This window comes from Papaver somniferum, unplaced genomic scaffold, assembly GCF_003573695.1.
Source record: "Papaver somniferum cultivar HN1 unplaced genomic scaffold, ASM357369v1 unplaced-scaffold_118, whole genome shotgun sequence".
Taxonomy (NCBI): Eukaryota; Viridiplantae; Streptophyta; class Magnoliopsida; order Ranunculales; family Papaveraceae; genus Papaver; species Papaver somniferum.
In genome coordinates this window covers 8,538,748-8,562,163 of record NW_020620825.1, presented here as the reverse complement: position 1 = coordinate 8,562,163, position 23,416 = coordinate 8,538,748, and the positions used below count along the sequence as shown (strand labels likewise).

Here is a 23,416-nt window from a genome sequence, read left to right as displayed (position 1 = left end):
TATAGCATGTGTACTGTTCAGGGCTATTTTTCACATCGGTTTTGGTGTTTATTTTTCAGGTCGGGTAGTTGTGCAGCCCACTGACTGGGTAGGGTTTAAGGATGGATGAGTTGGGTAGTTAATGGAAAAACTTTCCGGAATAACCTTACGTTTTTTACCAAACAACTTTCCTTCCGAGTATTTTCTATTTTCTTTCCCAAACAAACAAGAGGAATGGTGTTTCCGTAATTCTAATTCCAAAAAATTGCACAAATGCCCCTCCATTTTCTCAAATTCTCAGAATCTCTCTCAGTCTCTCTTTCCATTGTCCTCTTCTCCGCCATTTTTAAGGGTTCACTTTCCAGTATCACTCTCTCTCCAAAATCAACCATGGAGGAAGAAACTCCCACAGCAACACTGCCTTCAGAAGAAACCCTAACAAAGGAACCAGATACTCAAGTAGGCGTAGAATCCTCTGGTAAAACCCTAGAGGAAGCTTCCGAGCTTATGGAGAAAGGATCAAAAGCTATGAGAGATGGTGATTTCTCTGAGGCTTCTGAATGCTTCAGTCGTGCTGTTGAAATCAAGTTAGGGTTTGCTCTTTTTGTTACTATGTTTGTTTCATTTCCTTGATTTTTATTCTGTTTAGGTAAAAATGATAGAAGTTCCAAGTCAAGTTAGGGTTTACTTTGCAACTAAGATTTTGATCAAATTTAAGAATTCGAGACTGATCTATATCCGTCATAGACACTTTAGTTTTAAGGATTATTAGGGTTTTGAGAATTGATTTGAGAGAATACCTTTACTTTGATATGATGCTAGATAAATGCTTGGAAAGTGCTAAAGTTTGACTAGAAAACCAATACCAGTTGGCAAACAAGTCCCATACTGAACAGGCAGAGCCCACTATGCACTAGCAATCGGGCATTTAGTGTAGCCAGCATGTAAGTCAGTTGTTCATGCGAAATGGCTCGTTTAGGGCTTAGCCAAGAAAACAAACATGCTCATATTAGAGGAAGTACTAGAATTTCAAAGTATGAGCAATACAACTACTTAATGCCTGCAATTTTGAAGGAAAGTGTTTCATTGTTTTATCTGGTTGGGTAAATATAGGGAGCTCTGCAGGGCCTGGAAATTGTTAGCTGTAGTAACAAATTAATATCTGTTTAGGGTTTCAAGCTTTGGCGAGCTTTCTCCAGAATGTGCAAGCGCATATTATAAATACGGATGTGCGCTGCTTTACAAAGCTCAAGAGGAAGCTGATCCTTTGGGTTCTGTGCCCAAGAAGGAGACAGAACCTCAAGAAAACTCTGACAAAGGATCATCCTCAAAAAGTGTTTTAGATAAAGGTGCTGCGTCTTCTTCAGCTTCCGATGCTCAAAAAGAAGATGGGGACTCGGCTCAGAATGAGGGAGAGAACAATGATGGTTAGTAACTCTATTGTAGGTGCTAAATTTTTGTGGTTTACCCAAGCTGTTCCCTTTTCATAGCTATAGCCGTTTCTTTATAAAGATAAGCTAGGATATAGTAATAAGTTTTTGTTAGATTCAATATGCGTATTCTGTACCTTCAAGCACATAGTACTTGTTTATGAACCTATTCTGGCTGCTCCTGAATTTGACTGTATCATATGTGATCTGAAGTTTCGACATTCAATGTTTTCAAATCACGTTCATCTTCAAGATGGGGATTGCTTTTATACTTTGTCAATTACGTGGGTTTCCTTACAAGTGAATGCTTCCTTTGTCAACAGAAAAAGAAGGTGGTTGTGAGAAAGAGGTAGAAGATGGTGATGAAGAAATTGAAGATGAGGACCTTGCAGATGCCGAACAAGATGAAGATGACTCTGACCTAGATCTAGCATGGAAGATGCTAGATTTGGCGAGGGCAATTGCTGAAAAGAATCCAAATGATACTATGGAAAAAGTGGATATCCTGTCAGCATTGGGGGAGGTGGCCCTGGAAAGAGGTTTTTATTTAAGAAAATATCTTTTCTATCACAATTTATGAATTAGATTTATGATTTGTTTTTGAATTCTAAGTGACTGCCTTATTTTCTATCACACAGAGGACATTGACACTTCTTTGAGTGACTATCTGAATGCACTTGCTATTCTGCAGCGTTTGGTTGAACCTGATAGCCGACAAATAGCTGAATTGTATCCACTATTGTGGTGACTTCTGCATCATTTTACATTGTTGTTGGCTGACACCGTAGTTTTAAAATACTTACTTTTGTTGCGTTAGTGTCTCTAGTAAGAGTATCCATCTCGTGGTCACAACCTTAACCACATAAGCAGATATTTTAGAATATGTTTGGTTTTGGAAGTTGGTTCTAAGCCCGAAGAAGCAGTTCCATACTGCGAGAAAGCTATATCTGTATGCAAGTCTCGTGTTCAGCGACTCACAGATGAAGTGAAGAATGCGGCAACATCGGCAGTTCCCAGCTCAGAGAAGAATGCAGATGCTGCAGTTTGTGGGTCGCAGCTCAGTTCTCCACCTGATAAGGAAGCTGAGATTGAGAACCTTAATGGGCTCGCTGGCGAGTTGGAAAAGAAGGTTAATTTCTTTCTTTTTTTAAACCACGTCTTTAATCTCTGTCTGTGCAACTCACTGAATATGATTTCCCTGGAACGATGCAGCTGGAAGACTTGCAACAACTTGTCTTACACCCGACTTCGATGTTGGCGGATGTCCTGAAAATGGTTTCCGCAAGGGCAGCTGGTAACGATACAAAGGCATCATCAACCGTCTTTAGTTCTTCTCAGAAGGCTGTGGACAATAGCAGTGGGGATTTCGATTCTCCAACTATTTCTACTGCCCACACAAATGGGAGTAGTGCTGGCGTGACACATCTCGGGGTTGTGGGTAGAGGTGCTAAGCGAGTATTGTTGACCCCAGAAGATGTAGATGCTAGATCGGCGAAGAAGCCAGCCTTGGAGTTGAACTTGGAGAACGGCGAGGGAAGCAGCCCTTGAGGTTCTATAATTTGAAACAAGTTTAGGTTCACTGTGGTAGTTGAGACTGTTGTTATATTGTTTACGAACCTTAGGCTGATCTTTTGCGCCTTTTTAGTCTGAATTGACTCGGTGTCATTGTTATGCTAATTCTTGATTTTCCTTGGGATACTTTAATTTTGTTTTTATGCTCATTTTCAACCTATCGATTTACTGATTACAATTACACCTAAAGAATCTGTGGAGTCCTGGTAGCGTGTTTGTGGATCAGTTTAGGGCTGAGAAACTTGTGAAACACCATTCAGGGACTTGGTTCAGATTCCAGATATAATAATCTGTTGATCGAGTCAAGTTGAGTGGCGTTGCATAAAAACAGGCTCTCTTGTGCAAAAAGTTGAACAAGAAATCTTTTCGAATTTAATTTTTTAATGCTTTTTGAAGCTTTGGTAGTATAACGTTAATGTCTATGCAGCAACGTGATTCCCACCTCACAAGAAACTAACTGGGCAAAACTGTCATAGGGCATAGGTCGTTCACATCAATGCAGAAAGGAGTCTTATCAAAAAGCTCTTGATTTTTTGTTTTGAAGAACATAAGAGTAAGGCGCAAAGTCGGTTTGAAGAAAGGAAAGAAAGATGTGTTTCAAGGTTGATTGCAATCAGTGTGGGAAATACTCATGGATGGGATGCGGTAAGCATGTAGCTTCAATTTATGCCAATATTGAGAAGGGAAAGCACTGCATGTGTAAGTCATGGCCTGGTGTCGTGGTACCTCCTGAGGAGGAAAAGTCCACCGGAAAATCAAGCCAACAACCAGGAGGTTCTTCCTCTGCTGCGGAAACAGGTAAACATAAGTAAATTTTCATATCCCCGAATCATATTTTACAGTCATCTCGCAAAAGTGCCGTATCTTAAGTTCTAGGGTTTTCACTATATTACCATGTTGATTTCAAAGTGTTTAGTACTTGAAAACCTGAATCTAGATTTCAAACACAACCAATTTCAGGGTCGACCCTTCTTAATTTATACAGAGTTTTGTTCAGATCTCGGAAATAAATAGTTGTCCAATCAATCAATCAATTTTGTTTAGCTTCTTCAGAAAAATAAAATTAAAGAATTATTTAGCTTAATTCATATACCGAACCACAGCTTAACCGACCCTCACAAGGTAAGATTCCAAATCATCATGTTTTTGGAAGGTACATAACTAGAAGCAATGGTGTTAATGCTGTCACCTAAACTGCTAGGACGGATAAGGGGGTTTACTTCCTCTACTTTCAAGTTGTGACGAAAGGAGGGGACAACCCATTCCTTGAAAGTCTCTCTCAATGAGGACGGATGGATTAGGACTCATCCCATATATGGGGCTTGCTTTGATATTACGTTCTCGCAATGAGGATAGCTAAGCCCCTCAATCCAGACCACACAAATTAGCGATAGGCACGGGTCCAGATAGGGAAGTCACCGAGACTTGAGAGAGATGTTTATGAGTCGTGAAAACTTGATCAAGTGAGACAATATATTGTTAGCTTTAATAGGCACTTCAAATAATACTAGATTTGTGCCCGTGCTACACATCGGGCATTTTTATTCTTTTAACTTGGTGTGCGCCGAGCTTCATCCCGCCCCGCGGAGATGTAGTTTTAATTTGATGTGCGTGGGGCTTCGTCCCGTCCGGTGGTGATGCATTTTTGATTTAATTTGCACGGGATTTCTCCCCGTCCTGGGCAATGCATTTTTGATTTTGTGTGTCGAGGCGAATACGTTAAATAGGTGGAGAAAAATACGAAATATGTGCAGATTTTATTATATATTTTCTCTTATGTGCAGATTTTATTTATTTTTTCCATTTATATTCGCAGAAAATATGCATGAAATATGTGGTTTTTTTCCTTTGTGTATTAATTTGGAAAAAAAAATCCTAATAAGATGTAATGATTCCAATATAACCTTTGTGTATTAATTTGGAAAAAAAAATCCTAATAAGATGTAATGATTCCAATATAAATTTGGACTTCCATAAAATTTCAAACACCGTAAATAAAAAGGCGGTCTCTTTTGAAAGCTTAATCTTATCCAGCTTTAATGTCTTTTTCTAGAACATGCAAAAATATATCCATGCATGCATTAGACACCTCTGAGCAAATTGCTTTTGATTTCGTCCGATCAAGAGTTGGATGTTGTCTGTACTTTAATATTGCCCACTGTCAGGTCAAGTCCAAGGCCGCTAGGGCTGAGCCAAATTTCCAGTTTCTCCCCTCTTGCAATCACAGTACCAATTGACAAAATAACATTAAGTACTGGGCATATATTTCACTGCCAAATTTTCCTGTTGTCATGGATCACGTTGTCCACCAGCCTGGAATGAGTACTTAATAGAATTGTCAATCCCTTCAGAATTAATTCTCATCAATTGTACGATGAAATTCTGCAAACGGTCGATGGCTAACCTATGACTTCGCTTTCTCAATGGCTGATTATACGTGAAATACTGCTTATCCGTCAACAAACCATTGAACTCCTTGGTGGTGCAAAAGAACCAAAACTGTGAGGATGGAGCCAACCTTTAGCTTTATGCTCTGACTATCTCAAGATACCTACTTAATAAAATTATCTAGTGTTAGTCAATCACTGCATGACTATCATTTTCAAAGTAAAATAATCCCCGGTAATTATGAAAGTTCCGTATTGGACCCTCGAAATAGTGAATTCTTCCTAAGATGTCATTTGCGGCAAAACCACAGTCTCGACATCTCATAATTTAGTCGCAACATATTTTAATTCCTCAATTGGCTAGTATCATTATAGAAAGATCAAAATAACGGTGAACATGATGAAAATTTTGAAGAACCTTATAAGTTATAAATTATGGTGAACATGTTTGAACTGTAAACAACGAAGAAATAAACTTTCATATCGTGGTATTGAATCTGCATTCCATTAATGTGTCTGGGTCATGAACTGTAAGATATTGGGGAACAGCAATATCGGATTTCTCAACATGTAATCCAAGTCCCGGCCCATCGTTGGTGTGTTCCTACGATTGTCAACAATGAAGATAAGTAGCATTGTCGGGATACTGATCATAGGCAACTGAAAACAAAGCAAGGAAGCAATCAATTTCATTACTGGGAATGGATGCAACATTACCCATCGGCATGAAATAAGTGTAGGTGTATCACAAAATATTATGGTGCAAACAAAAAGAATTCAATTTTCCATTCATTTTCAACATACAAAATTTTAACATGGTTGTGGTGATCAGAACCTTGATGCAACTAAGAAACAATATTCAAAATTATAGTCTACTATAAAAACACATCGCACATGCTAAACAAAATGTTAATCTACTTGAACCTCTTCTCTTAAAAAATAAGATGAATTTATTTTTATTTTTTTCTTAGATGTGAAATAGTAAAAGATAAATTTATCTTTAACTTCTTATTTCTATTCTATGTTTTTGATAGCCTCTTGGCACGAAGCATATGAATTCACATGGATACATTTCATCATTCTTTTTGTCTCTCTTGTTTGTTCATTTGAATTAGCTTTCTTGCAACTCCAGTGGTACTCGAGTTAGGAGATTTGCTAACTTGAGGCACTGGAAACTCCATTCAGCTCCAGCTTTGTTTGACTGGTGAAGACACGGTTATTAAATTAAGAGGCCTAAGAGCAACCACAGTCATGAGACGGACCAAATACCAAAAGCCAGACTAAAAGCCAAAAAAATTTGGTATTCTGGGTGTTCAAGCGCAATGGGGGACGACCAAAATTTGGTGAAGCGTAACTTATACGAACGCTTGGTGCAGACGGAACTTATACTCACGTTTCTTGACCGAGCGTTCTTTAAAATATGCGTCTGAATGAAACGGAGTTATTACGTGCGCCTGATTGAGGCGTAGGTATAGTTCACGCCTAACATGGGACGGCGATGGAAAATGCGTCTACTGGGACGGAGAAGTTATGTGCGTCTGATACATACGGAGATAGAAAGTGCGTATGACTCGGGCGGACATAGAAGGTGCGTCTGGGTAGGGCGGATATGGAAGGTGCGTCTGTGTTGGGCGAACATAGAAAGTGCGTCTAGTTCAGGCGTAGATGGATTGTGCGTCTAGTTCAGGCGTAGATGCAATGGCAGAACCAGTCAAGTTTGTAACAGAACACTAGTAGCACCCCCAGAAACGTAAATCGCTTTACACCCACGGTTTGTACTTACAATCAAACAACCTTCAATAGTAGCCATTGGTACTGAATATTCTCTCCCATCAAGTAACAACGGACCAGCAATACCAACAGACGTTAATAATACGTCCGTCTCCCGCATACGGTCATAATACATGCGCCCGGACCAGGCGCTTTTAGTAACTGCGTCCAAACCAGGCGTTTTTAATAACTGCGTCTGCTATGGGGCGTAGGTTTTATCTACGTATGGCCCGGCGGTGTTTATAATAACGCCTAACTCAAACGCTCTATATACATCCGCCCCATTATCATACGTTATTTATACGTACGCCCGATGTGGAGCGTCCACTATACTTCCGTCTGAAATCATACGCCCACTATATTTCCGTCCCACTATTAATCATTTTAGTCTGGGTTGGCGACCACATTTGGTCGCAAACCCTAATTAACTGGACTAAATATGGTTTTAGTCAGTACCACTGCGGCTGAATTTGAGACCAAATTTGGGTATAGTCCCCAAATTTGGTCATGACTGTGGTTGCTCTAAAACAGTCATATCCTTCACTTCTCTAAACAAAGAGGCATAAAACAGAAAGCAATTAGAAACTTACAACTCAATAAACTAAACAAAACAAAATCCCGTTATTAATTTAATTCACCCTTACCGGTGTTTCCACCAATCGAATTGGAAGAAGAAACTATAAAAGATATACAAACAGTTTACGTACACATATACAGAAATTTTAATTGAGATAATGAATTGAAGAACATAAAACGAAATGATCCGAAAACACCAGTACCACTGAAATTTTTAATCCCATAAAATTGATCCTTCACGAACCAACATAACGGTTCTTGGATGATACACTCTTCAGTATCTCTATAATTAGACCCATTTCACCAAAAAGCAATAATCCTATCCCGACAAAACATTAAAAGCCAAACAATTAACATTAATCAAGCTGCATCTAATAGATTTCAAATCTACAATAGTTCTACCCGCAAAAGAAGCAATAACGAAAATATTAATTAAGAAGATCGTTTATTTTTCTCTTAAGAATGGACTACCAATTATCACCAGGACAATTATCTTTATATACCACGGCAAAAAAGAAAAACTTAGAATTTTTCTACTTGATCTAAGAACTTGAAACACCAGCAAAATAACTTAATTTTAAGGAATTTTTATTGATCTAACCTAGAATTATCTTTATTTTTCTACTTCGAGTTATGCTAATTATTGTTCTCATCATGACGAAGAAGTATCCACTGTTTCCATCATCATTCAAAAGCATAGATATGTTTATGTTGTAAAGATGACGAAGGCTTCTTATATTGAGCGTGCACAAAGATACCAGAAAGTCAGAAACATGGATTAGGAAATCGAGTTAAATTCGGTAATTGTTCTTTAAATGGACTGAATTCTCACGTCATGATGAATTCCATATTGTCACGACTTGAATTGGAATTCCATGTCTTTACGGGTTGGATTCCAAATTTAATTTGGTTTCCTTTTTTCTTCTTTTCCCTTTTTTCATAACCAATAATACGTCGCCAAATGTCCTCACCAAAACTCTCGTTTCACAAAACTCAAAAAACTCTTATTTCGACTAATAGAAAGCGAGGGTTTCCTCAGCGTTCAACGTGGGAGTTTTATTTGTCTAGGTCTTTAAGTCTTTAGATGTGATGTCATTAGGAATGATTCTTTCTTTGGTACTTGAAAAGATTAGGCGGGGTTGAACATGTAGAATGATATTGTCATGATACCAGAGTGCCTACAACCATCCCTGGGGTGTATTTAGTTTTTAGTAAATTTAATTATCCATTTTACCTTCGGTTAATTCTGCTTTAAGTTTTACTTGTACGGATGCAATACTAGCACGCGTGCAATCCGTGATGCTTTAGGGTTTCGTTAGGTCTCTTTCTCTTAAATAAGCTTGTACCTGGAATTGCAGTTTTATCAAGAATTAAGTTTATGGAGGCAGTACAGTGGTACTGAGTTACTTGAATGCTTACAGTACAATCTCTCCTTCCTTATTACATCATAGAATAACCCAGTACATCACATTTGGTATCTCCCAGTCGATTCCTCTCTCTTTTTCTGCGCCATGACTGGTCCAACTATCAAAGATGTGGATTCTACCACCCGTGAACTATCTCAACTCATCAAAAATCTTACCGATCTACACACTCGTGATGCAGCAGATCGTATGGCAGCTGCTCAACGTCAAGATACCTTACTTGCTTCCTTGGTTAAAATTTCTGAGGAAAACCAAGCTAAGTTTGACACACTTATTCAAGTTATATCTAAAACACCACCAGATCCACCTGAACCTCATTCTGAAGAAGGTTCCAACAACAACCATCGAAAGAATAATTTCAACACCTTCTCTAAAATTCCTAAACTAGACTTCCCTAGATTTACTGGTGAAAATCCTCATAGCTGGATCCGCAAGTGTGAAAGATTTTTTTCAGATCCACTCAACTCCTGATGAGCACAAGATTGAAATTGCTTCTTTATACTTGGATGGAAAACCTGATTCATGGTTTCTGGATTTCCTTATTGGCAAACCATTCATCTCTTAACCTGTTTTTGTAGAAGCTGTTTGTAATCGTTTTGAGGATCTAGCAAATGATAATTATGTGGGTTGTTTCAACAAGTTATCTCAGCTTACATCTGTTGAAGAATATTTTGAGCAATTTAAGCAGTTAAAAGCATTAATGTTGAGTAAAAATCCTCACCTTACTGAAGACTACTTTGTGTTGAGCTTTATTAGTGGGTTAAAGGACGTTTTGAAGAGCTCTGTGCAGATGCAAAAACCTACCACCCTTGCTCAAGCATTTTATTTGGCTAGACTACAAGAGCTAGCTCTCTCATCACAGTCCTCAACCTCAAAAACCATTCCATATAAACCAACACCCACCACTTTCACTTACACTAAATTTACACCAGCAAGAACACCTATTGTTCCTTCCACAATGAGTGCTTCTCCATCTACACCTATCTCTCAAAATTCTACACCACCACCTAAAACCCCTTATGTACCACCCATTAGAAGACTCACTTATGAGAAAATGAGTAAAAGAAGAGCACAAGGCCTTTGTTTCAATTGTGATGAAAAATACCAACTAGGCCATACATGTAAATCCCAACAATTATTTATGATGGTAGCTGACCATGAAGCAGGTGATATGGAGCCTTCACCTCCTCAAGCTCCTAGTGAAGATCAACTGGTTGACTCAGATATAGAGATTTCTCTCCATGCCCTTACTGGCAGTGTCAATCCTGACACCATTAGGATCCCAGGATTCATTAAGAAAAGAGCCATCACTGTGCTAGAAGACACAGGAAGTACTCATAGTTTCATTGATTCTTCTCTAGCAACTCAATTGGGTTGTGAAGTTCAACCAACTGCTCACATGTTGGTCACTGTGGCCAATGGGGCTAAGACCACAAGTACTGGAATCTGTCCACAACTACAGTGGACAATGCAACAACAACAATTTGCTACATATTTGAGATTACTTTCCTTGGGAGGGTGTGATATAGTTTTGGGTGATGATTGGTTGAGAACTCGTGATGTCACTTTTAATCTGGCCAAGCTATCTATTTCTTTTCTTCATAAAGGTCAAGCAATTACTCTGCAAGGTACTTCCAATAAACCAACACTCATGCTACTTAGTGGTAATGCTATGAAAATTTTTATCAAGAAAAATACTCCAGCTCTAGTGGGCCAATTCTTTTCTATTACAATGACTCCTCCACCTTCTACAATACCCACACCAATTCAGGAGTTGCTCAACAACTTTTCTGATGTTTTTGAGGAACCAACACAATTACCACCACCAAGAATTCTAGACCATCAAATCAATCTTAAACCAGATTCCCAACATGTCAATCTCAGACCCTATAAATTCCCTTATATCCACAAGTCAGTGGTGGAGTCATTAGTACAAGAAATGCTCAAAAATGGGATTATTCAATATAGTATATCCCTTTTGCTTCCCCAATCCTTCTGGTGAAAAAGAAAGACAACACTTGGAGGTTTTGTGTTGATTTAGAAAGCTAAATTCCATAACTATCAAAGATAAGTTCCCTATACCTGTTATTGATGAGTTATTGGATGAATTACATGGAGCCATAATATTTACTAGGCTGGATTTAAGGGCAGGGTATCACCAAATCAGGGTTGATGCACCTGATATACATAAGACAACCTTTAGAACCCATCATGGCCACTATGAGTTCAAGGTTATGCCATTTGGCCTAACAAATGCACCTGCCACCTTTCAGGCACTTATGAACTCTGTATTTGGTCCATATTTGAGAAAATTTGTTCTTGTGTTCTTTGATGACATACTAATCTATAGCTCCAACATCCAAGAACATGTTCAACATCTCTCCTTGGTTCTTTCCTTGCTCAGGGAACACAAGTTATTTGTCAAATTTTCTAAATGTTGTTTTTCTCAAGATTCCCTAGAGTACTTAGGCCACATTATTACTTCAAATGGAGTGGCTGCTGATCTTGAGAAGATTGCTTGTATGAAGTCTTGGCCTATTCCTACTACTCTTAAACAGTTAAGAGGTTTCTTGGGCCTCACAGGCTATTATAGGAAGTTTGTGAAAGGCTATGGTAATATCAGTAAATCTCTCACAGACTTATTAAAGAATAATCCATTCTTGTGGTCTCCCTCAGCTGAAGATGCTTTCAACACCCTTAAAAATACTATGTGCACCACTCCTGTCCTCGCCCTTCCTGACTTCACAAAAACTTTTTTAGTAGAAACTGATGCATGTTCTAGAGGCATTGGTGTTGTTCTCATTCAAGATGGTAGAGCAATTGCCTTCAACAGCGAACCTTTAGGGACAAAGGCTTTAAGGCTATCCACTTATGAAAAGGAGTTACTGGCTGTGGTTAATGAAGTGACCAAATGGAAACACTATCTCACTGGTCACCACTTCATCATCCATACCGACCAGCAGAGCATTAGGTACTTCATGGATCAGAAGATTACCACATTACTGTAGCAAAAATGGCTCATCAAGCTTTTGGGATTTGATTACACAATTCATTACAAAAAAAGGGTTGGATAACAAATCTGCAGATGCTCTTTCTAGACTTCCTCATACTGATTCCATACCCACTTGCAGTGCTATGGCCTTATCTGCTCCAGCTTGGACTCATGATATTATCAATAGTTACACCAATGATGCAGTGGCCTCTACTCTTATTCCACAGATCTTGGTTAACCCATCTGCAGTCTCTAACTTCACATACTTGGAGGGCATTCTGATTTTCAAGGGAAGAATTTATGTGGGTACCAACTCTAACTTGAGGCAACACATCTTGCACTCTATTCATTCATCTGCCATTGGTGGTCACTTCGGTATTCATGGTAGTTATGTTAGAGCTAAAACATACTTTTACTGGAAAGACTTAAATCAAGACAACTTGATGTTGGTCAGCCAGTGTGAGACTTGCCAACAAAAAAAATTTGATCATCAACACCCTGCTGGACTTTTACAGCCACTTCCAATACCTACTCAGGCTTGGCAGCACATTAGCATGGATTTCATTGAGGGCCTTCCTAAGTCACAGAACAAAGATGTTATACTGGTAGTGGTGGACAGATTCACCAAATAAAGCCATTTTATTGGTCTTACTCATCCCTACACAGCTATCACAGTGGATCAGGAGTTTTTAAATACTATCTTTAAACTGCATGGACTTCCAGCTTCAATTGTTTCTGACAGAGACAAGGTTTTTACAAGCAAGTTTTGGCAGGAACTTTTCAGAACTTTAGGCACCCATCTATCTATGAGCACAGCTTATCACCCTCAGTCGGATGGCCAATCTGAAAGAGTTAGTGCTTGCTTAGAAGGCTACTTGAGATGCATGACCAGCCATAAGCCAAAACAATGGTTTCAGTGGCTTCCATTGGATTCCATTGGCTGAATGGTGGTACAACACCAACTATCACACCAGCTTGAAGACGTCTCCATTCCAAGCACTATATGGGTATGTACCACCTCATTTGGCTTTTCCTACAACATCTAATACATCTGTAGCTTCTGTGGAAGAATATTTACAAATAAGAGATGTTGTTTTGGACATTCTCAAAGAGAATTTGCATAAGGCACAAGAAAGAATGAAAAGAACATATAGGTCTTTCCTTGTGGGTGATATGGTTTACCTGAAGTTGCAGCCTTATAGACAGACTTCTATGACCCTGCGCAAGAACTTCAAGTTATCTGCCAGATATTATGGAACTTTTACTGTGATTCAAAAAATTGGTGAAGTCGATTACAAACTACAACTGTCCCCACACTCCAAGATACACCCAGTGTTCCATGTGTCACAGTTGAAGAAGAAAATAGGCGCTTCTGCAACTACTGTTCCTTCACTGCCATTGGTGGATTTAGAGGGTGAAATCATACTCAAACCAATTGCCACCTTGGACTCCCGCCAGATTTTTTGACAGGAAACGGCAGTGCAACAACTACTGATTCAATGGTCTCACACTACTCCGGCTGATGCTACTTGGGAGGACTTATCGCATGTCAGAGCACACTTTCCACACTATCATCCTTGAGGACAAGGATATTCTGAAGGAGGGAGTATTGTCATGATACCAGAGTGCCTACAACCATCCCTGAGGTGTATTTAACTTTTAGTAAATTTAATTAGCCGTTTTACCTTCAGTTAATCCTGCTTTAAGTTTTACTTGTACGGATGCAATACTAGCACGCATGCAGTCCGTGATGCTTTAGGGTTTCGTTAGGTCCCTTTCTCTTAAATAAACTTGTACCTGGAATTGCAGTTTTATCAAGAATTAAGTTAATGGAGGCAGTACAGTGGTACTGAGTTACTTGAATGCTTACAGTACAAACTCTCATTCCTTATTACATCATAGAATAACTCAGTACATCACAGATATCATTTATGGTATGAACATGAGGATGCTAAGTATTAGAGGGTCGACTTAGAACACAAACTTTAGAAATATTTCATCAGATTGTTTGGATTTTGCAATACAGACTGTTAATTCTATAGTTGGGTTGGGCTGTTGATGTAGTGGAAACAGGTAAATGAAGAATTCAGATGACTAAAGGAAGAGAAGAGTAAAAGGAGGCCGAAGGAGATAGATAATGAGTAACAATATGAAAGTTATCAAATATGGAATAAAAAAATGAAGTAGTGGAACATCTATCTACCCAAATGATTATGTAAGGTTAAGGAAGACCTGGTCTGGTCTGGTCTGGTATGCTTTAGCAAGTTTTTCTTTGAAAAACCTATAATTAGTTTATTTCTTCATCAATTATTACAAGGAACAATGTATGATTCTTCTTCTTGCTTGCTATAAACTTACACGAATGATGATGATGTTGTTGTAAACTTGGAGATATTCATTTCTGTTTAGTTTTTGTAAAATGCTATCTCAACTTTTTATGTTTTCTTGGGTAGGTTTCACTTTAGGTAGTCTTGTCATGGACTTTGTGTTGTTTCTTCTTTGTATTACTATCAGTAAAAGGAAAAGAGGAATGATGAGAGAAAAAAAGAAAGACGCAGGTAATGTTAAGGGATTTGGTAAAAAATGGGGTCATCATGTAGTTGTCCTGTGAATTTGATCTTTAGTATTTGGGCAAGCATTCTTCTTTCTCCATGCTAAAGCATCATCATGCCTCATGCTGGTACAACAGAAGTCCCTAAAGTAAAGTTAAAGTTACTGAATTTCCTTCAATTATTTAACCTTTTTGTGTTGGTTTTCAATCCACCACTACTACTACACTCAAATTTCAAGAAATGTGGGATTTTGTGTAATACCTACTAATTCTTTCCACCCGGATGGAATACACTAACCCTAATGATATTTCTCGGTCTTGAAAGCACAAAAGATAGTAGAAACCCCCTAGCTAACAAAGTGGAAGTCTCATAAGGATGTAATTTGTATGACTATTACTCCTTCCGTTCTTTTTTAATATGTTGATTTTGTTTTTAAAGAAAATTAAAGAAATTAAGAGAACTAATCATTGAAAGTGGTCATCATGACACTTGTCAATAAAAGAAGTGAAGTGAAATGGTCTCCATGACACTTGTCATCAAAAAAAGTAAAGTGAAATGGTCCACATGACACATATCATCAAAAAAAGTTAAGAGAAAAGTGGTCCCAGAAAACTAAAGTAACATTTAACTTTCTCAATTAGGAAACCAACCTATTTTTTTGAAGCATCTATTTATAGAAACCAGCATATTATTTAGAAACGGAGGGAGTAGTGTTTTTTGAGGAAACAACTAAATTACACTATATACCACTCCTAGTATTCACACAATGTATGCAGCCATATGAGTTTGAACTTTGAACTCGTAGGCATCCCAATTTTTAAGCAATTGCAGTGTATCCAGAATTGGTAAAGTTGGTAGAATTATTGAATGATTGATAATTTTGACGCCGCTCGACTTCAAACACATCTTATTACCTAATTAACCACTATCAACAGTAGCAGTAAGACCCCAAAAATGAATAAAGACTAATGATCCCGATTTAGATTGCAAAATCAATTCATGGGTCCTTGTCGTACAGTAGGCATAGTAATTGACTATGTACTTTTTCATGTGTTTTCTTTGGCTCCATCCTCCACTGTCGAAACCATTAAATGAATGCATACAAAGGAAATGGGGTTGCACTTGCAGGAAGCTACAGTATTTAACATGACTAGCAATAAATATATTAAGAAGACTTGATCAGAAATGCTCCCTCGGTTGGTGAGGATTGAGTGAACCCATGGGAGATTATGGGTCCTTGAGAGCTTTTGAGTTGGTGCCCACAATCACAACAGTAAAGGAAGAAAAGAAAACATATTAATTTGAATCATAAAAACATGGTTGGCAAGCAATCAAAGGAATACAACCAAAAAAAAAAAAAAAAGCTCCATCTGATATCAAAAAGAATTTAATATAGTATTATACGGGAACAGTTAAAACATCCTTCCCCCTTGTCTTTATCCTTCTCTCTAAAATCTTTTTAATAAAGTTGGGACTTGGGACCATTGACTACACGTAAGAAAAATGGCATACAATCTCAATCTCAATGATAGGAGATCGGATCGGAAGCCAATTTCATGGTGCCAAAACTTCAAATACAAATTCGGTTATCTTTATTTGGAGATTAACTCTCAATCTTGCCATCAGCGGATGTCTCCACTCTAGAGTTGGAAACTTATTATTGAGTGAGGTTGCTCTCATGTTTTACATATTTCTTTATTTTTAACCTTTTCTTTAAAGAAGAGAGTGAGATTCTGACATCTCAAAATTGCAATTTGGATAAAAATAAAATATATAAATCCAAAACAATAAAGTAAAAGAAAATAAAAATCTATCCACCTTTATAGCTTGGAGCTGGAGTTAGTAGAGCAAAAGAGTAATAGGGACATTGTTTGTTCAAACTCTATTATTTGTCCGATCTCAACTTTAAGAATCCTCCTCTTCACCTGAAGACAGAGCAGCTCTGGTTTAACTCTTCATCCTCTTAACTCAATTTTCTCAAGTCAAATATCAATTATTTCCGACCTGATTTCATCAAATAAAGATTACATTCTTCCTCGTGTCCAAGATCTTTTTAGCTCATATTTATGAGTTCATCTTTCTCTCATTAAAACTTCTTCTTCATTAGGGTTTATTTCAAAATCAAACAATGACTACTGCTCCTGAGAAAAAATCTACCTCCAAAGGCCAAGCATGGTAGGGTTTTTGCTTTCCCTTTCTCTTTTCCTCTCCTTTTTGCAGAATGAAATTATTCTCTCTCAATTTTTTTTTTTGTTTATTTTTTTTTGCAGGTTCTGTACTACTGGTTTACCAAGCGACATTGTAATCGAAATCGAAGACATGACTTTCCATCTCCATAAGGTAATCCTCAAGCAAAATCGAAATTTTCGTTTTGAATTTCAATCTGATTTTAATTTTTTGTTTATGTTATGTTTGTTATAGTTCCCACTGATGTCTAAAAGTAGGAAACTTCATGTACTGATCACTGAGCAAGAAACAAACAACAACAGCACTAGTAAACACAGAAAAAGTTCAGTTACAGAAGACGAAAAAGAAGAAGAAGATGAAGAAATCATGGAACAAGAAATGCATCAAATTTCACTATCTGAATTTCCAGGAGGTTCAGAAACATTCGAAATCGCAGCAAAATTCTGTTACGGAGTGAAGATTGACATTACATCATCAAATGTTGCTTTACTTCATTGTGCAGGTGAATATTTAGAAATGACAGAAGAGTATTCAGAAAATAACTTAATTTCTAAAACAGACAGATTCTTAACCGAATCAGTTCTTAATCATAAAAACATTAAAGAATGTTTGAAAACATTGAAATCATGTGAGAAATTAACAACAATGGAGGAAATTCATAATCAGATTAGTGATACATGTATTGATTCCATTGCTGAGAAAGCTTCTTTGATTGATCCGTCTTCGTTATTCGGCTGGCCGCTCATACAAAATCATGAATCTCGTCATGTTTCAAGTCAGAATCAGATTCTATGGAATGGAATTCAAACAGGAGTGAACTCAACGAACACGAACAGTAGAGTTATGAAGGCGGATTCTTGGATTGAAGAGTTAGGTTGTCTAAGTTTACCATTGTACCAGAAACTTATATCAGCTATGAAATCTCGAGATCTAAGTTCGGATATTATCGAGAAGTCTTTAATATCTTACGCCAAGAAATGCATTCCAGGATTATCTCGTTCGAGCAGGAAACAAGCAACAAGTTCATCAATTGCTTCAGAGACAGAACAGAAGCAACTCTTAGAGACTATAGTTACGTTTCTGCCAAGGGAGAAAAGTTCATCAGGATCTTCAGCAATGACAAGGTTTTTATTTGGGTTATTACGGACAGCTAATATATTGAGTGCTTCAGAAAGTTGTCGAACTACTTTAGAGAAGAAAATCGCGTCGCAGCTTGAACAAGCAACATTGGACGATCTTTTGATTCCAAGTTATTCTTATCTGATTGAAACACTTTATGATGTCGATTGTGTTGATAGAATTTTAGGGTGCTTTATTGATGATTTAGAAGAGGATATGGAAAGTGAAAGTGGCCTTGGTGGTGATGATAATGTTGGTAATGCATCTCCAACATTGAGTCCAGTAATGTTAGTCGGAAAATTAATCGATGGATACTTATCGGAAATCGCTACGGATGCAAACTTGAAACCGGATAAGTTCATTGATCTTGCTACGGCTCTTCCTGATCGTGCAAGATTATTCGATGATGGTCTTTACAGAGCCGTTGATGTTTACCTCAAGGTAAGTTTTTCTCTTTATTCATTCTTAAAATTGTTCACAAATTCTTTTACCTTTTTGTTTAAGTCATGATTCATTGCAGATTAGAACACTTTTGATATCAATAGGGCTTAAACTTTAAAGTCTAATCAAGAATCAAAGATTCAAGAATAGTTGTTTGTTTCTTTTGACACCTATTCCTTTTTTCCTTTTGTATGGATATTCATATATTTAGGAACTGCAAAGTATCTTTCAAACTTTAATTATGTTCGAAGTACTATGCTTTAAAGGAGTACTTAAACAAATCTAAAAAGTTTAAATTCAACAATGGATGTGTTAAAGGAATATTTGGGTGTTTGAATCTAAACAATGTATTAGTAATACCAATGCATAAGTCATGGGTACCCATTATCATTGAAATGCTTTTTAATTTTGCTTTTGATGATTATATTTGTGTATAGGCACATTCATCTGTAACTGACGAAGAAAGAGAAAAGATTTCTGGAATCCTGGATTGCCAGAAGCTGACACTAGAGGCATGTACCCATGCTGCGCAAAATGAGCGACTTCCGTTAAGGGCGGTAGTGCAGGTTCTTTTTTTCGAGCAGCTTCAGCTTCGTCAAGCAATTGCCGGAACCCTTTTGGCAACTGAGTTGAATATTGGAGGATCACAAGTACCTCAGCAGGATGATGAGCCTGCTCGTCACTCCCTTTTGCAACTACAACGTCAGAGTTATCAGCAGCACAATGAGGAAGACCCAAATGAAGACGGCAAAGAAGAAGAAGAGGAAGGAAATGGTGGAAGAGGAGGGGCCTCAGTCATAGCTGGAGCACAAAATAATAATAATACGTGGAGAGTAGCGGTGAGAGAGAATCAAGTATTGAGGTTGGATATGGATAGCATGAGATCAAGAGTGCAAGAACTTGAGAGGGAATGCAGCAGCATGAAGAGGACAATACAAAAGATTGAGAAGAGCGGTGGTAGTGGAGGAGGAGGATGGAGAAGTTCATTGACTAAGAAATTTGGGTGTAAATTCAAGACCCAAGTTTGTGATTCACATGAGCCAACTGTTGTAGAAACCAGGACAAGTAGACATCATCGACAATCCAGCTCCTAGGTATCTCTCCATCTTCTTCTGTACTATACTACTACGAGTATTGTTACTTCATAAATTTTCCGATTGTTGCAATCTTTTTAGTTATTTTAAATTCACCACTTTATAATTGTTGATGGTACTCTTTAGTGAATTTTAATTCCAAGATGATGCATCATATCTATTCACCAAAGAGACAAACATTTCACATGACATATGAAGAGTGATTATCATCATAGGTTTGAGCAAATATCAGTTCCAGAATGTGTATTACCTTTTCTATTTTCCACACATGATCCAACAACATTCAACTCACAGCCTGATCTTGACAAATTATAACACCAAGGGTCCAAGGCTACGCTGTTTATAGATCAAATCAGAGCCGGGAACTTAAAAAAAAAATCGTTCCTGTATGCAGTACTCAGGACCGCGAATTTACCATTTAGAAACCAATTTTCACCACAAGCATTTGGATACATTCAGTGGAATCAAGCACCATCAGAAAATCTGCAGCATGCCCCATGAGTCCGACTTATACACGGTATGGTCTAAAACTACAACCCATCTACAAGTCACACTTTTCACCACCCTAGAACAGAAGAAGTCTAAAACTGCTTTAATTAAGAATAACACCTAACTGAGAAGAACATGGAACCACTAACTGTGACTATACATCTTCAAATAGTGGGTATCAAATTGCTTACTATGACTCGGCATTTATTTCTTTCTCAAATCAAAATTTCTTTCTTGACAATCTTGACAAGCCATGTTAATGGGAATGTATGCAGTTATCTTGAAATGTCTTCACATTTGCTGTGATTCTTCTCAAATCTAGCTAGGGCAGGACCAGAATACACCTGCAGCAAGAAAGCTAGAATATGCTGCATTACAAGAAATGGGAAGTATATGATCTCTTCTAATTTAGTGCGCTCAACACTTTTCCTTCAGAAGGTCCAAGTCAGAGACGGGTCTAAGGTGGAGGGAAAGCTCGAAAACTTCTGAGAATTCTGCAAGTAAGGAATCATATGCAGCATCCAAAAGTTCACAAGCATTCAAGTGAAGGTTGTCTCCAACACCGCCTTCTATGGAGGGTGATACTGATTCCTCCAGAAGTGACTTAACGCTTCCAACCTGATGACCCTGTATGCCGCATGGGACTATCTGCTGAAAAGGACCAAGGTCTGTGGAAACATTAAGTGCTAGACCATGATAAGTTATCCACCGAGAAACTCGAATACCAATGGCAGCAAGCTTCTGACTTCCTAAAGATGAAGTATAAAAGTATCAGAATAATCTTCCCCATGGGTGGCTAGAAAATCTTATACATCAATAACCACAGAGCTGATCCAACTATTTGATCCCAAACATTGAGTTTGGTACAGCACAACGTAATATCATCCTAAGAAAAGTTTAAATAGCAGAGAACCACGAATAAGTATAATGGAATCGGAAAGAACACCAAGGAATGAGAAGGCTTACCAACCCAAGAGCCAGTTAAACCATCAACTCGAGAACCCTTAATAGAGAACGCTGAGGATAGTACTCGTATGACCACCTCCTCAAGTGCCCTTAGGTACCAATGGAGATCCATTTTATCGTAGCGAAGATTGATAATAGGGTACATAACAAGCTATTACGGATAGACAAAGAAATTAAAGATAAAGTCAAGCATACAGGTTTAAGTGGTTGACCACGACATTACGACCATGATGAAAGATTAAATTTTTGCTCAACTTAAGCAAAATCATAATTGGGGGCAAAAAGATCACGAAAGAAACAGCGCTGTATGCTAGCACCAATTGAACAAGTGATAAACGAAAAGTTAATCTTAGATGTAAGCAAATTAAGCTCACGCCGGTTTCATCCTTTTTGACTAAGATTAAATCGGATATTTCCTAAGTTCATTGCCAATTAAATTATTAAATAGTAACAAATGCAGCTGATAATGTGACATGGAACTAAAAGATAGCCCACAAAAACTAAACTAATTGACAACTTGATAATTCAAGCATCATAAATATTATTGAAAATGATATGTCTACATCCACAAATGTTAACTAAACAGTGGTTGTTAGTCAAACAATTTATCTTTTCAGTAGACAAAACACAACGCTTTACTAAATCATATTGGACATTTCCACTGCTTATCTAAGTTGAGCATCAAGCAAGCCACGAGCAAATATTTGACCAACTAAAGAGATAACTCACATTGATCGTATACAAAACACAAACCAGTGAACTAAGTTTCTCACAAGGAAGTAGGTAATAATGATGCTAGAATCAATGTGTTTTAACTAAGCCGAATTGTCAAAAACAGGCTAAAATTCTGTTATTGTTATTTGCATATTTAGCTCTACCAGTAGATGTGAACTAAAAAAAACTAAACAGAAGAATATACTGAGATATATAGCATGTAGAATAAGTGCGAGGGAAGTGAAATGAGCACCTGACCAGGTCCATGATACGTAACCTCACCGCCACGTTCAGTCCGATAAATATCATAAGGAGCATCCTTTATATCAAATTTCAAATATTCCTCAGAACTAGATGTACCCAATGTATAAACAGGATGATGTTGAAGTATAAGTAATGTATCAGCGAAATCTTCATTTTTTTCAATCAAAACTTGTCTTTGCTTAACTATTAATTTTTGCCATGACCACGCTTTTTCATAAGGAACAAATTCTTTTGAAAGATCAAAATAATCACACCTAAAAAAAACAAAGTATTTGTGATTCTTTAATAAAGAAATAAAGTGTATGTAGTGTTCGCGAAAATGTCTAAAAGAAAAAGAAGAAAAAAACATTATCTAACCTTCTCTTCTTCTGCTTCTTCTGAGGATGAGTAGGTACTGACGAAATTCCAGTATAACAGTAAGACTGGTTTGATTTCCTTGGATAGATCAAAGTAGGAGGAGCTCCTGATGCTGCCATTGCTGAAAAAATCATAATGGAAATGACATGTGTGGTTATTTCGTAGACGAGTCTAAGACTCAGGCTTAATCACCGCTGGTCCTGTAGACTTCTTTAGCAGATTTAGTGGGTTCCCGATATGGTTTCCCGGTAGTGACTATAATACCCAAATAAGGTATGAGCCATGAGGTAACGCAGTGCACAGTACTACCAGAAAGACAGAGAGAGAAGAAAAAGGTTGCGGCTTGAACTCGCGAAAGGTATTTTCTTCTTCTGGTTTGGCTGAATGTGAATCCTTGAAGTTAATTTCGTGTCGGTACTTGTAATTTCATAAATCCATTCCACTTTCAGCTCTGATTTTCTTTTTTTAATAGTACGAAAAAGAGAATTTTATTACTCCATCCGTTTCCATAAAATAGGTTTATTTGGTTTTCACAAAAATTAAGAAAATTAATCATTAGATCAACTTTTTCATGTTTTTTCTTAATTTATTTTTTGGTCCCCATTCATTTGTTATTAGAGAAAGAGGAAAGAAGTGGTCCCCTTTTTATATTAGGAGAGAAAATGGAGAGAGAGAAGTGGTCCCTCTATGAATATAGTATTAAAATCATAACATTTGACTTTCCACGTATGGAAACAAACCTATTTTTTTTGCAACCCTGTTAAAGAAGCGGCGGATTCCATTGGAGGGGCGCAGTGAATAGGACAAAAAGGATCATTACATGATAATTCGAAGTGCCCCTTATAAAAAAAACTGAAAATGACTACTTAACCCTTACATAGTTTAGTGTTGAGAAACTAGTTTACTGTTGATAATCAAATTTCACTTATATTAACTCTAAAACAAATCAAAATCAGATTTTTAGAGTTTAAAAAAAAAGTTTAGAGGAGAAGAAAAGAAAAACTTTTGTGATATTTGTGAAACCCTAGATTTTGATTCACTCAATCAAAATGAGTGATTCCGGGGTGAATCTATAAATTAGTTCCCACTAGCTTTTTGTCGCT

General features: G+C 37.5%; 4 protein-coding genes across 4 annotated transcripts; 3 read left to right on the top strand and 1 right to left on the bottom strand.

Moving 5' to 3' along the window:
* The first annotated feature begins 216 nt into the window (after nucleotides 1-216).
* LOC113330608 (protein HGV2-like) lies at nucleotides 217-3,162 on the top strand. The gene is made up of 6 exons (XM_026577422.1): nucleotides 217-566; nucleotides 1,150-1,406; nucleotides 1,733-1,948; nucleotides 2,048-2,138; nucleotides 2,280-2,538; nucleotides 2,622-3,162. The coding sequence occupies exons 1-6, from the start codon at nucleotides 253-255 to the stop codon at nucleotides 2,955-2,957; spliced, it is 1,473 nt and encodes a 490-aa protein (XP_026433207.1). The 5' UTR covers nucleotides 217-252; the 3' UTR covers nucleotides 2,958-3,162.
* A 6,063-nt stretch (nucleotides 3,163-9,225) lies between these two features.
* On the top strand, nucleotides 9,226-13,597 carry LOC113330481. The gene is made up of 6 exons (XM_026577288.1): nucleotides 9,226-9,544; nucleotides 9,717-11,049; nucleotides 11,180-12,109; nucleotides 12,270-12,735; nucleotides 12,854-12,879; nucleotides 13,048-13,597. The coding sequence occupies exons 1-6, from the start codon at nucleotides 9,226-9,228 to the stop codon at nucleotides 13,595-13,597; spliced, it is 3,624 nt and encodes a 1,207-aa protein (XP_026433073.1).
* Nucleotides 13,598-16,497: 2,900 nt separating this feature from the next.
* Nucleotides 16,498-19,692, top strand: LOC113330549 (BTB/POZ domain-containing protein At5g66560-like). Its single transcript, XM_026577347.1, has 4 exons — nucleotides 16,498-16,857; nucleotides 16,953-17,022; nucleotides 17,104-18,429; nucleotides 18,867-19,692. The coding sequence occupies exons 1-4, from the start codon at nucleotides 16,811-16,813 to the stop codon at nucleotides 19,521-19,523; spliced, it is 2,100 nt and encodes a 699-aa protein (XP_026433132.1). The 5' UTR covers nucleotides 16,498-16,810; the 3' UTR covers nucleotides 19,524-19,692.
* Nucleotides 19,693-19,864: 172 nt separating this feature from the next.
* Nucleotides 19,865-22,707, bottom strand: LOC113330550 (octanoyltransferase LIP2p, chloroplastic-like). The gene is made up of 4 exons (XM_026577348.1): nucleotides 22,314-22,707; nucleotides 21,946-22,210; nucleotides 20,979-21,129; nucleotides 19,865-20,761 (listed from the first exon to the last, which is right to left on the bottom strand). The coding sequence occupies exons 1-4, from the start codon at nucleotides 22,445-22,447 to the stop codon at nucleotides 20,430-20,432; spliced, it is 882 nt and encodes a 293-aa protein (XP_026433133.1). The 5' UTR covers nucleotides 22,448-22,707; the 3' UTR covers nucleotides 19,865-20,429.
* Between the last annotated feature and the right edge of the window lie 709 nt (nucleotides 22,708-23,416).